Raw genomic sequence first — 19780 nt, forward strand, 5'->3', positions numbered from 1 at the left:
CATTGGGAACCTTTGTAAAAGGCAATCAGCAACTTTGAGTGTGTGCACCCTTGGAATTATGCAATTTCTGATGTGTTGGAACACAAAACTGTGTGCGTGTGTATTTGTGTGCACTGCCTGTGATCCGAATCTCCACAGCAGCTGTGTGTGTGTGTGTGTGTGTGTGTGTGTGTGTGTGTGTGACGTATGTGTGTTTGTGCGATCAGGTTGAGTGGGTTTGCTCATGTTGGAACAGAAGCCTGGCTAAGGCCTGGAACAGAGTGATCTGCCATCAGGTTCAGTCATAGTTCATAGAAGTGCTCTGAAACATCGCTGCTATGCAATCCCGCCCACTCTCTCATTCCTTATCAATCTCGATCTCTCTGACACGCCACCCACATGTGACACGCACACACACAGACCTGCACACGCACTCACATCTGCGCACACACTAAACTATGTATCAAACGCGTAAGAGCAAAAGAGGATCCAAACACAGATGTGGCCTTGTGTGAGTAATTGCATTAGAGTAGCCTGTGGCCATGCACGTCAGTGCAGTAATCAGGCTGGATTAGCTCTGGATGCTGGAGCGGCCATGCTGGAAGCAGTGACTCTTTGATCCTGGCCATTGTCTCTGCTGTCGTGAGAGCTACATTTAGCAAAGCAGGTTTGCTGGGAACTATGGAGGGGATGATGATAGGGCTCTGATTCCCAGAACTAAGGTGTGTGTGTGTGTGTGTGTGTGTGTGTGTGTGTGTGTGTGTGTGTGTGTGTGTGTGTGTGTGTGTGTGTGTGTGTGTGTGTGTGTGTGTGTGTGTGTGTGTGTGTGTGTGTGTGTGTGTGTGTGTGTGTGTGTGTGTGTGTGTGTGTGTGTGTGTGTGTGTGTGTGTGTGTGGTGGGTTCATGTGGTTATATGTGTGTATGAACAGGTTGTAGGAGGCTAGTATAAGTTGGGAGCGACAGCTGCACCTCTCCAGGGGTCTAGTGTGTCCTGTTCCTTCCAGCGAGTGGGTGTATGCCTAGCATGCGTATGGGGCGCATGTAGTGCTGTGCTGTCAGGGACTGGAGGTTAGGAGGCACCCCAGCCTGCCACAGTCACTGGAGTCCAGTGCTGACTGCAGCTGTGTTGCTGTCATCGCCCTATCAGCTCTCAACTACACCATAGCCATGCTCACACTACTGCCTCCCAGATAAGTCCCTCTGGAATCTACTTCTTTTCTCGTCCAGCAGCGGTAACAGTACTTGCGTCTGCAAAAGCGTTAGAGATGCTGGCTGCTCTTGGCTGGACTGGCCTGTGTGGGAACTCTCTCCAAACTGCTGAGGGTCTGTTTCAGATGAGGTCAAGCAAAGGAGAAGTGCTCACAGGAAGGATGTGGATGAGTGTAATGTTACAGCTGCAATAGTTTTGACTTTCATTTTCCTCAAAGACTTAACTGCTGTCAAAGAAGTGAGTGTAAACTTTCACAGAGGACTCCGTAAACCTTTGCCCTTATGAAGAAAAGGAAGGAAAAACTTGGTGTTCCCAGTCTGCGCATTCAGTAAGAACCCACTAAACTGCAGTTCCTCATAAATTAACATATTTGTGGATTTAATTGTTTACCTCAGTATGTTTAGTGAAAGATAACTGTTTGTACACATCATTTGTTCAATTCTGATGTTACTGTCTCTGACTGTCCTAAACATGGCCATTACTTGGGGAGTTCATGGGCTCTTTGTTTTGCCCCAGGAGCAGATGGATTCTCCACTCTCTCCTCACACAAAGCTAAAGACTACAACAAATTGACACTGAAACATACACACCGTTTTGGAATACTTAAGTCTGCCCATACTGTATGTATTGCAGACAAGTGAGATTCATAGGTTTCCTTTAATCTTTTTTGTCTTAACTTCTTTCCTCTGCTGTAAAGCAAGCCCCAGTATTGAGCATGCGTGTATCTAGCCATTTGAACCCTCTGGTTGTGTTGCCTCTGCTGCATTCTGCACCGGGTGTTTCCCCCTTCCTGGCCCAATCACAGGTGTTTTATGTGCTGCTGTAACTCCCCTCTCTAATGCTAGTAAGCCAACTGTGATTGACAGCACCAGGCTAGAGCTCATCTTACAGCTGACCCAGTGGCATGGAAACAGTGCAGCCCTGGCCAACAAGGGGAAATGACAGGGGGAAAGACACGCAAATGTTCCAGGTGTAGGAACATGTGCAGTGGTGAGACTGGAACCTTGCAGCTGTCCCGCATGAGATGGAATGGCAACTTCGTCACTCTTCTCACTCTGCAACTGTGTACAAACAGGCTCACCCTTTTCCCTCTTTGCCTGGTGCTGGGCTCTCTTCCACAGGCCAGTAGCTGAACTTTGACCAACTTGACTGACCCCAAGCCTCCTGGCTCCACTGAGGTTAAACCTTCCACAGAGATGGTCCTCATGCCTTTCAGATCCTCACCAGAGGTTGGCCCAGCAGATATCCTTTACTAGCTCATTTAGTCTCACAGACAGAAGGAGGAGAGTCTGGACCAGTTGCTAATAGAGTCCCTGGTGACTGGCATTATTTAATGGCCATGCAATATTTAGACAACCTGGAATAGTATTGGGCCTCACTGTTTCCTCCCCAGCGCTGCCATATGTCCAATTCTAAACCACAACGGTGCCAGAATGGCTCCCTATTTACTTCCGCTCACATCGAGTGGCTAATGAAAACAGAAGTTTCCATGACTTGTTTCAGATTTCAACTGCAGCTAACAGAATGGGATCATCAGAGGAAGTTCAAGTTCAGAGGAAGTTTATTTGCCAAGTTCTTTCGTCCAGCTCTCCACCTCCCGTCTTTTTCGCAGAGGCTCACACCTCCTTTCCACTTCCCTTATTCTGCGTCTCTTTTTTTGTCTCTCTCACACACACACACACACACACACACACACACACACACACACACACACACATACACTTGCAGGCTTTCTGAATGTGATCCTGTGCTCGCTGGTGGTGTTGCTTGACTGCTTATGTCACCTGAGAGGGCTCCCCTCTCGCTTCTCAACACTTTGAGCGTATGGCAGACGCTGGAAGTGTCTTTGCCCTTGAGCATTTTCTGTTCTTGTCTTTCCTCCTCTGCAAACTCACTCCACAGCATGGAGGTGAACTCCATGGGCGCTTTTCTCCCTTTCTTTACTGTTTTATTCACACCATTCTAAAAGTTAATCTTGGGAAGAAATGGTCTCTGTCTGTTGTTAAATGTGCCCTTGAGCTCAATTTAACATCTCTAGCTTTTTATCATTAGTAAGACAATAATTAGAGAGAACCTTCATGTCTTTGCCTCTGCAGACATTTTTCATATGGTACCATCTTCAGCTCCTGTTTTTCATAGAGAAATCATCTGATGGTGTCAGTCCACATAATGTCTGCAGAAGCTTGGTTCGATAAGACACTGCCTCGGTCATTCATACTTTGTGCACTAGATCAGGTGTACACCTTGCTGCATGGCTCTTCCCCTTCCCCTCTTCCAGTAGAATGTGGAAGCCATTTATTAGGAGCAGCGCTGTGTCTTCAGCTCATGTGCTAGCAATGCCGCTGGGGGCAACATGCTCACAAGAGCACCGTTGCTCTCCTTGGTATTAGCAGGAGATTAGTGTGCCGAAACCAGAGCCTGGCAAATTATTGTGCCATTGCTCATTGTTATATGTAGTGACAGTCAGTCTTTTTCTATTAGACACATACACGTGAACCTATATACAAACTATAAACATGTGACATTCTTCCTGCCTCACTCCAATAAACCATTTTTGCCCATATTCTTTCTCCTCATTGTGCTGGAAATTCCATCATAGAATCTGGCCGACTGCGCAGCACCGCTGCCATGGCAACAGCAGCCTCCTCCAGCAGCTGTTGTCCCCCACCTCCCCTCCCTCTTGCAGGGGACCGGAGGAGCCAGCATCCGCCCCCGTGCTGGGCCTTTCACACGGGTCCAACCCCTTCCCCTGGAGGTAAGGTGACCTAACTGCCGTAGCCCGTGTGTCTGAGCTGCTCTCTGAGTTTGTGCATGTGTGTTCCAGTGTCCGGGTGTATGAATGTACTGGTGTGAGCAGTGAGCCAACTGCCTGCCCTTGTCATGATTTTTAATGAGCATGTTATCTGACAAGTCGCTGCCAATACTCTGACATTGCAATAGGAGGGGTAATTAGTGCTTGATCAAAAGTGACTGTTGCTAATCTGACAGCTATTATGTGTGCGGTTTGCTTTCCTGTAACAGCACCTGACTGACGCCACGCCATGCAAATTCATCACAAACACCACTATCTGTACGGCATGCAAACATACATGAGAGTTATTGTAAAGCTTGCTCTTAATCTAGCCACTGTAGGCCTGAGGTGATGGACTGTAGCACGGAGCTAGCTGGGTTTTATTGACATAAAAAGACAGAGGTGGTGATAACACTGGACGTAGTGACGTAGGCCTAATAGTTGCTCCGGCAAGGTTGAATTTCAGCAGGAAATGTTCCTAAGGAAGTTAACCTGATAGTCATCCAGTGACCAGAGGCAACATCGATCCTGTTTACCAATACACCGAGATTCATCACATCTTTCTTTTCTCTTCAAATATGGAGGAGTTGTAGAGCATTAAGGGCAGAAGGGGCTCAGTCACTCCCCGAAGGGGCGAAGGGACACATAGCAACAGCAGGTAGAGACGTCCATGTGATGGCGCTAATTTGTGGCGTTATCTTAGAAGAGAGTTCGTTGAGAGAACAGGGCAGCCTCCCACTAATGGCCAGCTCCCGTGGACACGTCAACAGCTTTCTGTCCAGGCTAATTGTCCCTGTGCAGCGTGAGCTCACCTTGATCCCCCCACCCCCAAACGCTCCTGTCTGTTGCCACTAATTGCTGAGCAGAGTGGAGTAGGGCTGATGCCCCTTAGACCCTTAGTGATTCTTTGTGTGTGCATCTGTATATGTGTGCACGATTGTTTGCTTATGGATATTGTGCGTGTGTCTTAGTGTTTTTCATGACTTCAAGGTTGTTTTTGAGGCACTCTCTGGCATAATCATCAGGAAAACACAAGGCACAGCAATCATGATGAGGATGTGAGATTAGCTTCTTTGATGCCTAAAAGGGGAAATGGCTATAGAAGCCTTTATAGCAGCTCTCTCAAAACGTTATGGGGTCTCCGTGTAGTGTGCACGATCCAAATGATCACCCAAAGCACATTCAGCTGCTTTTCTTTAGTATATGTAGTTAATGCAACACGGCAGCATCAGCATCTTTAGCCGTGTCCTATGATGTTCCCTACCTCAGGCGCTTTCCAATTTCTCCCTATGTGGAGCAGAGAGCTGAAATCTGCTATGAAACTGAGGAGCGTTTGTTGTAGAGTTGATGCAGTAAAATTATTTGAACTATTTTTGAAGCTTTGTGCAAGTCTATTCTGGGGTGCTGTATGGAAATGGATAATATTCAAGCTCTTCATCATTCCTTAAAGTGACATTTTGTTCTGTTACAATCAGGAATTTGTGTACACAAATAGATTTTAACAGCAAAGCAGTGACTCTTCAAAAATGGGCTATCCAAATGTTGCTATCCAAATGACAAACACATCTCGACTAGCTCTGGAGTCCTCATGCTATGCTGCTCTGTGCACAAGATGAGTCCCTGCAGTAATGTAATGACAGACCACCGTTCCTTCATAATGCCCACATTGCCACGTGCTATAGTGGCTCTTAATGGCTAACAGCCTTAGTTAGTTCACACTGACACACTTTTTTCACCTCCAGAACACAAGTATACCAAAGTAGTGTTAAAAAAATGCGAAGTAGAGATTGATTGTGTACATGTTGTTGCTATGATATGTTAAATTTAGCTAAATTGCTTGACTTAGCTAAGCCAGGCAGCTAAGCAACAACCCAGTGTGTGTGTGTGTGTGGGGGTGGGGGGGGTCAGAATCTCAAAACTAGAACTGTTTTTCAGTTTCAGCACCTCGCGTTTTTAGAAGCCTCGCTTATTTTTTCTGCTTGTGCCCCGCTTTTCTAAATGGGAGGCATGTTGCAACGGTCAGTGGTGCCGTTCAATAGGAAAACAATTCAAGGATGGTTTCTTGAAGTCAAGCGCCTAGAGGTGAACAACCCCCAAACCAGTTGGGGATGTATGAGGGGAAATAAAGCTCTTTTTAATCTGTCCTGCTCCTGTCACACATTGGCACACCTCTTTGTTGATTCAAATATGCACAGTTCAGACCAGCAGTATTAAAAATACAGAAAAATATCATGGAATAGCCATAGCATCATGACCAGACCGCAGACACAGACAATAAAGAACAAAGAGTCCTAATACCATGCACTGTAAGGAACACAAATGTGATTGAAGAAGCTTCACCATGGTGGAGGGGAATAGGTGGATCTTGCCATGGTGACAGGGTGATGGTCTGTCAGCCTAATGTTATGTAGCATTTAGGAACACACACACTCCCCCATAGACCACCAGACACAGACACAGACACACCATATTTTGGCCAGTGCAAGGTGACACTGCACTGTCATGCTTGGGTTGTTATGTTTGTGTTCCCTTGGTAATGCCCACAGCAAGGTCGGCTGGTGCTACACTCACCGAGGTGTTGGCCCAGTACTGTCCCCTTATCCAGTGACTCCAGTAGTGCTACCTCTTTCTCCCTCTCTTTATCTCCTTCTCCCTCTCTTTATCTCCTCCTCCCTCTCTCATCTCCTCCTCCCTCTCTTTATCTCTTCCTCCCTCTCTCCATCTCCTTCTCCCTCTCTCCATCTCCTCCTCCCTCTCTCTATCTCCTTTTCCCTCTCTCAATCTCTCTCTCCATCTCCTTTTCTGTCTTTATATGAGGCTTTCTGTCCATCTCCCACACATGCATTCCTTTTGTTGAGCATCATTCACAGGATCCTTTTTCCTCCTCTTTATCTCTAGCCAACATCACAAGGCTCTGCTCCATCTACAACTAGGTATTATTCCTCCCCAAACATGTACAGGAGATTACCAGCAACCTCCGACTGAGCAGTGAATAATGGCTGGGATAACGGAAAACCAGCAGGAGTGTTGTGTGCACACGCATGTGTGAGCTAGAGAGAGGGAGGCATGATGCCTTCCAAAAAGGAAGGTCATGTCATTAGATTGCAGTTCTCATAGTGTGTGTGTGTGTGTGTGTGTGTGTGTGTGTGTGTGTGTGCTGGCTGTTATAATCTGACTTGTGGGAGGTAAGCTTATCAGCAACCCAGCATATGACACTGAAATCTGTTGTTTTAATATGTGTGTGTGTGTGTGTGTGTGTGTGTGTGTGTGTGTGTGTGTGTGTGTGTTGGGGGTCCATTAGACAGAGAAACTCCTGGGGTTTACTTGAGAGGCGCTGAATAGCATATGTGGTGACAGTAGCTGAGAAGGAGAGGGGAGGGGTGGGCAGGCAGTTGTGAGGGAGGGAGGGAGGAAGAGAGTGGGTGGGAGGGAGGGAGAGAGGGAGCAAGACAGGGAGGGAGGAAGAGAGTGGGTGGGAGGGAGGGAGGGAGGGAGAGAGAGAGCAAGACAGGGAGGGAGGAAGAGAGTGGGTGGGAGGGAGGGAGGGAGGGAGAGAGAGAGCAAGACAGAAGGAGGGAGGGGGAGAGGGAGCAAGACAGGGAGGGAGGGAGAGAGGGAGGGAGGGAGGCTGGGGGACGGAACAGGAAAGACAGAACGTGGAGAGGCGAATCAGACTGGCAGTAGTCGCGTCACAGGTTGCAGCAGTAGCAGCGGCATCTTTGCGCTTGCAGACAGTTTGCTGCCACCGACATCTCGCTCTCACTCACACATGTACACACACGCACATTGACAGATCCATCGTCGCTGTGACACACAGTTGGCTTGTAGTTTGGCCAGCAAGTGTTGTGCTGTGCAGTGCAATGCGTCTCTGACAGCCATGCCTGAGATCGGTGGGGACCATGTCTGACTCCTTCTGGACGGTGCTTTCGAATTTCTCACTGCCTGAGAGAAGCATGCTGCGTCGCTCCAAGAGGTAAAACACACACACACTCACACCTCCTCCTCTTAGTTTGCGGTCTTGGTCATTTGCGTCTCCTTTTGTGGTATCGCGCACTCTGATAATTCTCTTGCAGTTTTACATAGCATTTGTGTTTCTAGTCTCTCTCTGTGTGTGTGTGTGTGTGTGTGTGTGTGTGTGTTTGTTTCTCTCTGTGCCCATACACAGTCCTGAGGACTTGTCATGTAGGAATTCATTAGCAATGGAAGTCAGGTAACTAGATTTACTCATCATGTGGGGATGATACAAAACAGCTTTTGTAAAGGCGTACTCATGTCAGCATCACATGTCAGCATGATCCTGTGTGTACAGTGTGTGTGGCTGTGTGTTCTCATGCTGGCGATATCAACAGCCCGTAATGGGAAGATTGTGTTTTTGATGGGGCTCATTACTGCGTGTTCTGATCCCCTTCTCCCCTCTGTCTCATGGCTCATCTCTTCCCACTGGGTTTGCTCATTCAAGGTGCCTTTTACTTTAGTGAAAACGTTGAGGCACCTCACAGGCTTTAGTGCTTTTGCTTACTTAATAATATATAATAATACATTTAGTAGTAAATAGTAATAGTAAATAATATATATTTACACAGTTATATTCGAGTGTTGAGGGCTGAGTGATGTCTCTCTCCTGATTCGGTTTCTCTCTTAACCTGCTGCAACTAGCTGTGTTGACAGGGAGCAGGTCTTGCATAGCTGCATAGCTGCATAGCAACAGGACTTGGCTCCAGATATCTGTGTTGACGAACATTATTGCTCGTCTATGGCATGCTGTCATTCTCTGCCCTCTCTTTCTCTCTCTTTTCATTTTCAGTTCTTTCACTCGATCGACCTCTCCCAAACACTGTGTCTCCCCCTCTCCTATATCAGTCATCCTGTCTTCCTGTACCTTCTGTCTGTGAGCTTGATCTCTTCAGCTGTCTCAGTACTCCCTGTTTTTGTCCAGATGATCCCGTTGTGTCCCCCGTCTCTCATACCAACCTCTGCATTTGCTCTCCGTCTGGCCTCAGAGATGGGTGTTCTTAATTAGTCATTTTAATTAGGTCAGTGTGTGTGTGTGTGTGATGTGTGTGTGCGCTCGCTCTCCACCGTGGTCTGTAGTGGCATGTGGTGTGACTGGCCTGGGCAGGGCAACAAACACTGAGACATTCTTCTGAAAGCCTGCATGCACATGCAGAGTCTGGACTGCCCAATGGCTCTTCACACTTCAGTATGGCCCCAGATGGACAGATAGAGGTAGTGATAGAGAGGTGGGCATGAAGTGAGGTTTGTAGGTTTCAGTTAAGTACTGCAGTTGTTGTAGGCAGCCATTTTCTGCCAGAAAAGGTTTTTTTATTTCAGTGGTTAACACCTCAGCTGCATTCCTTCTCTCCTCCTTCTGTTCATCTGTCACACCTCCTGCATCAGAACAGCAGGACACCGCACTGTAGTCCTTTTCAACACTCAGTTACCCTCCACGCACATACGCACATACACACATACACATACACATACATACATACATACATACACACACACGCGCACACACACCCACATACATACATACATACATACATACATACATACATACATACATACATACATACATACATACATACATACATACATACATACATACATACATACATACATACATACATACACACACACACACACACACACACACACACACAGAGAATCAGTTTGCTCATGTCTTTCTGTCCTCTATCTACTTTCCTTCAGTAAAGATCCGACCACGTGAAGCAGTTCAGCTCAGAACTTGGATGTCCTTGTCTGTAAAGCCATCACACGCCCATCGATAGACATTGAGCCCCTTCTGTGGGAAAGGGCTAGCAGCAGAATGCTGGCCTCCTGGGTAAAGAAATAGAATCCTAGTTCACCAGCAGTCATATTGATTAGATGTAGTTACGGTCAGACATAGAGGACCATATAATGAAGTAAAAGCTTCATTGTAGACAGAAACGGTGGTCTCTCTTCACTATTCTCTTCATTATTCTCAGTACTGCTATTAAATTCAGTTGTTTGTAGCTCGTAGGTTGATTGATGTTTTTGTATTGATCATAATGTTTACATCAGAATTTTGGTATGATTGTATGTATTTGTTGTAGTGAAATGTTGGTTAGGAAGACCTAAACTCCACTGTCCCAATCACAACACCTCCCTATTTCTGTCTCCATCCTTTCCATTGCCCTTTGCGCTTTTGTGACATGTCTCAGTCTTAATGGCTTTCTTTGTCATTTTAGCCTCTTTATCGCTACACCCCCATAGTTCTGCCGTAATCCATTTTTTCTTTAAGTCTGGCTCTCTCTGCATTATTAATAAGTGTCGGTTAGGATGAGTGCCTCCCTGTGAACAGCCACCTGTCTCATCGGGTCATCACACACACACACACACACACACACACACACACACACCATCATGCCTTCATGACCATCATGCCTTCATGACCATCATACACAGCCACTCAATATTATACTCCATGGGTGTAAAAATACATCATACTGTCAGTGTACAAGTGTACTCTATATAACTAAATATGGCAATGAACTCAAATTTGTGTTCAGATGTACCATATTGAATCATATAATTTGATGCAATGTATTCAAACATGCATGTGTTATAATGCATACGTTTGTAGAATTCAGAATTGTAGAACACAAATGCTTATTATTAAGTTAATTTTACATTTTTTTGTTATCTCATTTGGATAGTTAAAGCTGGTAAATAAGTATTTATTTCAAACTGTTACTATAGTCCCGCATGAATGGTTGCTACGCTGGAACAGCCTACCACCTAGGCTACATATAGCCTAAAACAGTCAAAACATTGATGGAATCAAAATGTTTATTTTTTTAAAGGTGCTATTTGTAGGATTGTTAACAAACGTTCTGTAGGCCAAAATCAAAACACTGGTGAACGTTCTCAAGACTACCAGACGCGAGCTTCTTCTGGGTTGCCAGATGTAATGAAGACTTAGCTAACGTTAGTTGACCTGCAGCTGCTTTAACGTTTCTCCAACCATGGCCCAGCTACACATTACGGAAACAGTGAAAACAAAAAATACCTCTCTAACCAACGCAACATATTTAGCTGAAGTTAGCGATGCAGATGAAGTTTAGCATAGGCTACCTGTTGTGGAGAAATATGGCCAGCTCTGCGTCAGACTTGATATTCTTAGTTTGACGAAGACGTCACCATCTCAAGAAGCTCCTCCGATGTCCACTTAATTTGTTTCTTGTTTTAATTTTGGAAATTTGCCTGCCTCTTGTAGGCGTTCATGACTACAACTGACAGCTGTTGACAGTTGGCCTTTGCTAATTTGGCAACCCAAATAGGAGGACGCGCTAGCCCATTATTAATACGCTATTCTAGAATTAATCGTTCAAAACATAAACGAAAATTCCAAGAGATTCCGCCCCGTAACTGATTTTTTTTCATGGGTTTTACGGGGTTTCACGGGTTAGAGTAATGTTGTCAAATAAGCCATTACTTCAATTCATTGTGTTTCCTCACTCTCTGACAACATATGGTGATCATTTTTGGAATGGTTACAGTTTATTTTCCATTATTTCCTACATACTGGACCTTTAAATTGAACTGCACGTTCCCGGCTCTCCAGTCCAGCCTCGGGCAGCTGAACGGCGGTAGCGTGCAAAGAGTGGTTGGTGAAGCACTTCTCAAGTCCAACTGATGTGCAGCAGCAGGTGTTCATTGAAAGTAATTTCTGGTTGGCCGTAATCAGACATATTCAGCGCAGCGGTGTTTCTTTGCTGTTTTTCCTTGATACAATGTTTCAAATTAATGGTCATTTTCACTGAACGTTCTAAAGAACTCGGGCGAATTGATACAAAATATGTAGGCCTAAGAAGGTCAAAAAAATGTACGTTTGTTGAACTCAGAATTGTAGAACACATGCTTGTGGTCTGAATCCCTGAACTTTTGAACTTAGAACACAATACAACTACCTGTAGTGATTCAACTGATCAGCTTATAATTCGCTTTAATGACAAAATGCATCTGATCCTTATTTGAAGCCACCGTGATGATATGAGGCTGGCATTGTTAGAGATTGATCTACCATAAACCTCTTTTTCAAATTGGTGTCAATTCCAGACTTTGTTGTTGACTGAAGAGACATTTCTTCATACTCCTTCCTTCCTAAGCCTAATTTGTTATCTAAACCATTTGTAGGACCGTGCATTTTAGTTATTACTAAACGTTCTGCAGTATCTCACTTAAGGATTTAGCATGCAGAAATGAGAGAACACTTGGCCATGACAACGTTGTGTATTTGAGACCTGTGCTCTATCATAATTGTCTTAGTAGAGCTTATGGGGACTGTTTCTTTGCTTGAGAGAAAGCAGAGTAGTTGGGGCTTGTCTTTGTTTGTAGTTAGAAGGCTTAGGCTGTTGTCTGAGGAATAGTGCCATTAATCTTAACCTTGACTGTTGCTGCACAGCAGAAAGAACGTCTTCATTCCCCACTGCACTCCTTCATCTTCATGCTGTGTGTGTGTGCATGCGCATGCGTGTCCCGCAGACCTATATATATATAGTATAGTATAAGTATAAGTATATATACTCTTTTGATCCAGTGAGGGAAATTCGGTCTCTGCATTTATCCCAATCCGTGAATTAGTTAAACACACTGCACACAGTGAACACACAGTGAGGTGAAGCACACACTAATCCCGGCGCAGTGAGCTGCCTGCAACAACAGCGGTGCTCGGGGAGCAGTGAGGGGTTAGGTGCCTTGCTCAAGGGCACTTCAGCCATGGCCTACTGGTCGGGGTTCGAACCGGCAACCCTCCGGTTACAAGTCCGAAGCGCTAACCAGTAGGCCACGGCTGCTGGAGACGGTGAATGGTGGGGAAAAACCAGCTCTAGAGACAAAGGAGAAGCTGAGTGATGTGAACCGACATGTTTACTCTACATCAGCAACTCACTCACTCACTGTTTGGGTGCAGTACGTTGGGCAGCAGCTGTGTGTGTGTGTGTGTGTGTGTGTGTGTGTGTGTGTGTGTGTGTGTGTCTGTCTGTGTGTCTGTGTGTCTGTGTGTGTGTGTGTGTGTGTGTGTGTGTGTGTGTGTGTGTGTGTGTGTGTGTGTGTGTGTGTGTGTGTGTGTGTGTGTGTGTGTGTAGGGGCGTGTGGATTAGGGAGAAATAAAAAAATCTTGCTTCTCAGGAGTTAGCAGGTGATGGTTACATCTTTGTCATGTGTCCCTGTGACCATAGATTAGAGATCTTGTGAATCAGTGTTGCTTATCCAATTTAGATCACACCATTCTCATTTTCCTATTAGCTGAGCAACACCCCTCTCTCTCTCACAGGTTTGCACACCTTGCATGTGTGGTAGCTTATTTTCATGTGTACAAGAGGGAAAGAAAAGGCTTGGCTTCTCATATGTATTTGTAATAGCAATGTGTTGCTATGAAAGTTCTTGAAACGCACATTGAATCTATATGTGCTGCCCTTTCTGACAGCTGTGTGTGTGCACGTGCCTGTGTGTGTGTGCCTATGTTGAAGGCCTGGTGTATGGATAGTGCTGCGGTAGCAGTCTTACACTGAGCTGTAATCTGTGAGGGCCTTAGGCAGTGGCCTCAGAACTGAGCCCCTCAAACAGCAGTGCGCTCACCTGGCAGGCTGAGCCTGTACTTCATACATCCTCACTCCGCTGGAGTGGATCACAGTTAAGTTATGTCAGAAGTGAACCTGTGTGTGTGTGTAGTATGTGTGTGTGCGCTGTATGGCTTTATGTGTACACATTTCTTTCCAATCATCGGTGTTTGGCTGACTGCTCTCTTTCAAAAAGACTTAAATTATGCCATTACGTCTTCTGCTCAAAGGGACAGACAAGCACACCCTCTCAAGATGTGCACGCCCACACACATGCGCACACACACGCACACACACACACTGATCACTAAATAAACACTATATTTTAATCATTTTTTGGTTATTAGAATAGAGATTTTTTCAATGGCAAGAACGTTTCTGTACAGTAGTATGTTTCTGTTATGTGTGTGGATCAAATGACTCAGTTCTGTAGTTACACATCATATATGGTGTCTGATCCTGAAAATGGGGAAAAAATAGGCATGGACTGCTTGTACAAAATCTCCAGGTGACACCAGCAGCTCTTGTAACATGACACGGTGATCTCTCAAAGCAGAACAGAGTAATCTTTCTCGCCGTTCAGTTTCTTTGAAGAAAATGTCTGTAATTGACCTAGCAAATCATGGGCCACTCTCAAAAGCACAGCATGGTGATGAACCTGCTATGGATGGCATGTCCCCGCAATCAGAAAGAACCCCCGGCTTCTTGTGATCGACACGTCAGCCATTACAGGCTGAATTACTCCTCTATCCAGCTGCAAGATCTTGGCAGTGGGAAAGGACAGGCGCTGGAACCGGATATCGGTCAGCACGTAAAATGAGAAGCAATTTTGCATTGTTAGAGTTGTGTGAATTCTGAGGTTGCAGCCTTGTGTCATGTCAATCAGTCTCATAAGCTGGGGGAGGGGATTCATCTAGCTAAGTCTTTCCTTTTCCATGTTTTTAGCCATCAAGCCAAGCTAGTGTACCATTTGATGTTGGCAGCAGTTGGCTGAAAGAAGCCTTGATTACAGGGAGTCTCTTTGTAGATCTCAGAGACAGTTCCTCACACACTTTTTGTACCAGACCTATACTCAAGGCAACAGATCTGGAAGGGCTAATCCAAACATCTCTGGGAGAGCCTGGGCGCACACAGAGGAAATGAAGTCTGGCTGGCAGGTGTGCCTTCATAATTACTATGCTCAGTGTGCTAATAGGCTGAGCACATCTGTTAGCCACAATTATGTTGTTTTTATTGTTGACGTTCGGTGCTTCCTGCTTAAGGGCGACTCATTGGGTGCTGTAGCAAACATAAAGGCGGGTCATTTTGGTGATATGATGGAAAAGACAATTGATCATTTTTAGCTTTGGTGACACATTACACGCTCGTCTATACTCGCATAACCAGTTTGTTTACCCAATCACATTCTGCACTGTATACTTGGCTGGTGTAGGAGTAATGAGCAAGTCATGGATCCTTTTTTGTGTGTGTGTGTGTGTGTGTGTATGCGCACTATTGATTGATGAATGGCCCCATAACTGTGAGCTCTTTCTGATATAATGCACATATGTTGAGGTTTGGTGTGGCGGTGAGCAGAGACTCCCAGGCGTGCGTTTGCTGCAGCTGATCTCCAGTAGCGGCACAGCGGTGCTGAGGGCCAGCCCAGACAGCTGGGGCCGCTGATCAGATGTCTGACCCTCTCTGCTGTCACGCTGGCTCGCATGTCAGGAGAGGCTAGGGTTACAGTGTAGTAGAACAGAAGGCTTTCACTGAACACAGACTGGGATACTGGCAGCTCGAGACAAAGTGAGGTTGGAGTCTGTAGGGGGTTTGTGATGCTTGGTGAAGAGTTGGTCTGGTGCAGGTGGCACATTAGAGAAAAGAGGGCAGTCTGCGTCTGACAATGGTGGGAAGACAAAGAGTAGTTCTAAGCCCCCCGGGTTCAAGCTCAAATCCCTGGTCACCTCTCTCACACACACACTCACACTCACTCACACACACACATACACACGTACGCACACACACACTCTCACACCGTGGTGCATTTAATGGACTGGGTCATAACATGAGTTTTCATGGACTTACTCAACAGTAGTCATCCTTACAATCCCTAGGATTTCATTCCGAGGTTAGGCTACATAATGAAGGCACTTGTGCTTCTTCATCTTACTCAGTGTTGCTGTGTCTGTATGCTTGTGATTATGTGTGTCTGTGAAATGAGAAGTTGCAAATTATGATTGTGAGCTTATTGGTAATGTCCTGTGTGTGTTAAAGGTTGGAAGAGGAGGGGCTGGTATTAAAATCCAGATTTGTGTGTTTCTCATCCCATTATAAGACAGAATTAGATGTAATCCGGTTTATGATGGAGAAATCGTAATCCCCTTAGTGCACTCTCCGCCAGCTGTGCTCAGGTGTAATCACTCGTCTGTATTCAAATCCACATGAAGACATTATACAACCAGACAAACATCCACAGCAGTGTAAACTTGTATTTAATCCACCCCACACCTGTCTAAACACCCACCTAAACCTGCTCCATATCACCAAACCACACAGAAATGTATATTATGCCACAGAATCCTCCGTCTCATATTGGCATTAACTGTGCAACATTATCTGTGCAAAAAATGGACAGATATAGACAACAGACAGAAGCAAACCAGATACACAGTAAACCATTTATCTGTTTGTTAATAGATTGCATCATGGACCATGTATTTTTGTGCCTTGTCACACAAGCATTTGTTGCAATTTGTTGTTACCTAGATACCTAGTTGTTACCATTTCTAGTAAACAAAAAGCAAAATGTAAATGCTAATAACTGGTTAAAATACCTGTATCCAAAATAACATTTGACACACAAAACCCTACTAAAACACACACACACACACACACACACACACACACACACACACACACACACTTGCACTCAGCCTCAGTAACCCTGAACGCACAGCAGCCTGAGCGAAGCGTAGCAAATCCCCTGTCAACAAACCAGCAGTGAGTGATAGCTGGAGCCGAAGCAGGCTCAATCAGCTAATTGATCCTACATGTCTTAGCATTTGGAGTGAGCATTTGGAGAGCACCGATTTCCGTGCTGAACAGCGGTAATTAACGTGTAACTTCTCATTTCATGGTGCTGGTGCCACACAGCTGCACACAGCGTTATTGCGTGTGGTTAAGATCTCTACAGCCATTTATTTCTGTGGCGCTGAGCCTGTCCAGGGTTCCCATGGTCATGGACCATTTGAAAGAATTTGGGAATTTTAAAAACTCAAATTTTAGGCTGAGAGATTATCATGGATCATAGTAAAAAATATTAAACCTTGGGAAACATTCTAAGAGATTACTTATGGTACGTGAAAAACTGCCTCTTGTAATGAGCCTTGTTTTTAAAAATACTGGGCTAAATCATAGTTTTGTGTGTGCTACTAATAATGTTAGTCTTATGTATATTGGGTTAAAGAAATCTAGCATAATCACCGTGTGAATAGTCTGCATACCTCGAAGTTGTAACTGAAAGGTCAAGGATATTTTGATGAGGTTTTGATTTGCCATGTAGTCCCTTTGATGTAGGCCTTATTATTCTATTATGGGAGTCATGTAATCGGAGATGTGGAATCTGGGTCTGAGTATATTGAATGTTTGAACATCAAGCATATCTGCTTCCACACTGATATTTTGTGAAACTCTCGTCTAGCTCTTTCTCCCCCCCCCCCCCCCCTCTCACTCCTCTCTCCTGTCCTTTCTCTGAGAAAATAAATCCAATCTTTTTCTGCAGACAGCCTTTAACATGCTGTCAGCATGGGGCTATGCGTCATTCATTTTGTCGAGCCCTGCACCCCCCCCCCCCTCCAGTTTATTTTCAATCTATCAGCCGGTCTATTGTTTTTACAGTTTCTGCTTCTTTCTGTCCTTAACACTGGAGCTCCTAATGAACAGACCCTCTTGCCACACTGCCTCTTAGTCTCTTCCTCTCTAGATTGTGCAACTCCTCATTAGAAATGGCAGATTAGAAGGTATATAGTATCATCAGTTTGCCTCCAACACCCTGAATCTTCTGTCTTACACAGCTGTTTGAGTCAGACAGGTCTTATTTTGAAATGCCATGTTTATTAGCCAGATCAGGTTGCTGTGAATCTTTGTTCTACACATAGATCCAAACTGGGACCTTTATTGTAGTGGGCAGTGTGTGTGCATCAGTGGTTGTGTGTTTGTGGTTGACTGGCTAGCTGTGAGGGAGAAAGGGTTTGTGTTCATGCTGGGAATGCTGATGACCACAGTGCACATTCTCATGACGTTTGAGCGCTCGCAAGAGCACAGCGAGGATCCACAAAGTGAAGCAGTGAGACGGAGATCATGTGAGGAGCACGCTGCATGTCTCAGCAGTGCCCACCCTGCTGCGTGTGCTCAGAGCAGATTGTTCCAGAATCAGAGAAATAAGCGCCTTTCCTGTCCACTGCGTAAGGAGGCTTTTACTGAAAGCACTCTTCAGCATAGAGAACAGGGTCCCGGTGTTAATAGGGTCTGTCTCCTGGGCTCTGCTGGAGTCTCTTCCCTTGTCATTTAAAGAGGGCTGTGGCACCTTATACTGACGGCAAAGCCCACACAGTCCTGCCATTAGCTGCTACTGCGGCAGAAAGACTGGAGCAGCCTTTTCTCTCTCACTTAGTCTGTTGAAAAGAGGTGCTTGGTACGACGTTTTGTCCTTTGCAAATATGCTGCAGTGGTGTCCTTTCCTCTCTGTCTTACTCATGCTTTCAAGAGAGTAAATAACAAGACAGAAGGTTTTTTTGTTTTTGGTCTCTCTGGTGTGGCCAGTGATTGTATTGATCTTGTGTATATTTCTCTTGCAGCTGTCGCACGAGCAACCGGAAGAGTCTAATAGTGACTTCCAGTACCTCACCCACCTTACCAAGGCCCCACTCACCACTGCACGGGCATCCAGGTAAGGATCACACAACCACACTTTCGCACACATAAACAAGTTGTCATGCCATCTTACGCGATCACAAACACACACTCAAGCATACTCATAGTGTTCAGCGTGAGAAAGTCTTCTCTGTCAGCACCATCTTAGGATCTCACCTCAGGCCTCATTAGGAACTAGGTAACAGAGTGTGTTTGTGTTTATGTGCCTGATCCTCAGACCTGAAGCACAAATGCAAATTGCCCTGTTTTCTACCCCCCCTACACACACACACACACACACACCCCACACCCCACACACCACACACACACACACACACACACACACATACAGACAATGTACACAGCTGTACAAGATTCACAGTTGTAGACCTATTTATGTGTGGAAATGGGTAAAGACTGTCATTTGTGCCTGCCACCCTGTGAGAGCTGTCATGGTGAGATGCTGTATAATAGTGGCAAAGAGGGAGCTGGGTCTATAGACACACATGTACACACAAACAAAAACACACACATATGTAGTGTGCATATCCCACATACAGTATAAACACACAAACAAATAAAAGCAGTGTGCATCTCACACACACACACACACACACACACAGACACACACACACTCAGAAACAAAGACACACATTCACTCTAACGAGTCAGATACATTCGCATGTAATTTAGGTAGAGAATTGACAGTTGACATTTGGAGAAATATAAAAATTCCATTCTAGGTATGAAATGATTAAATGCAGTGGCCCAGCCTGTCAGACACAAAAGTCAACCTGCATAATCACGCTGATTGACATTTCTCAGACATCAATGGGATTATTGTGACAGCTGGTTATGAAACAAGCCCAGGCACACACACACACATACACATACACACATGCCATGCGGCATACTCTCCAGTGAGAGACAATTTGATAGATAGTAGCATTTGTGTTATGCTTGTGATGGATTTGCCTTATTATTTCAATCTGTCATTTGCACAGTACATAGAGGAAAATACAAACACTTACACAGAAAACCCACACAGACAGCCATTCATTTGGGGAAAGGCCTTGCTTTTGTGTCACAGACGTTGTGTAGAAAGAAAGAGGTTGTATAGAAATCATAGAAAGGGAGAAATATGAAATAAGAACAGGTCTTCAAATTTCCTCTCAGACTACCACAGCTCTTAACAGCTCAGCTCTGGGTAGCTCATAAATGTTATACTTGTTTGTATTATTCCATTAAAATCTCAGTGTTTGATGAGACTTATGACTGATCACAATCAGAGAGAGAGAGAAGGGA

The 19780-nt window shown here is 45.2% G+C and overlaps 1 protein-coding gene across 10 annotated transcripts in view; it reads left to right on the plus strand.

The window, feature by feature from the left end:
- Positions 1-19780, plus strand: part of mast2 (microtubule associated serine/threonine kinase 2) — a 124137-nt gene that overhangs the window by 74581 nt on the left and 29776 nt on the right. For 5 of the 10 annotated variants that reach the window (XM_076277821.1, XM_076277823.1, XM_076277822.1 and 2 more), the window contains 2 exons: positions 3789-3944; positions 18421-18512. In XM_076277821.1, coding sequence (XP_076133936.1) covers positions 3789-3944; positions 18421-18512 — 248 coding nt within the window. Of the gene's footprint in view, positions 1-209; positions 1518-3788; positions 3945-7625; positions 7954-18420; positions 18513-19780 lie in introns of those variants that run through there. The other 5 variants (XM_076277825.1, XM_076277826.1, XM_076277830.1 and 2 more) reach the window with 3 other exon arrangements.

Source organism: Alosa pseudoharengus, unplaced genomic scaffold (genome assembly GCF_046254945.1).
Source record: "Alosa pseudoharengus isolate Yale_2024_CS ecotype anadromous, Long Island Sound unplaced genomic scaffold, YU_APseudo_1.1 YU_APseudo_1.1_scf_11, whole genome shotgun sequence".
Lineage (NCBI taxonomy): Eukaryota > Metazoa > Chordata > Actinopteri > Clupeiformes > Clupeidae > Alosa > Alosa pseudoharengus.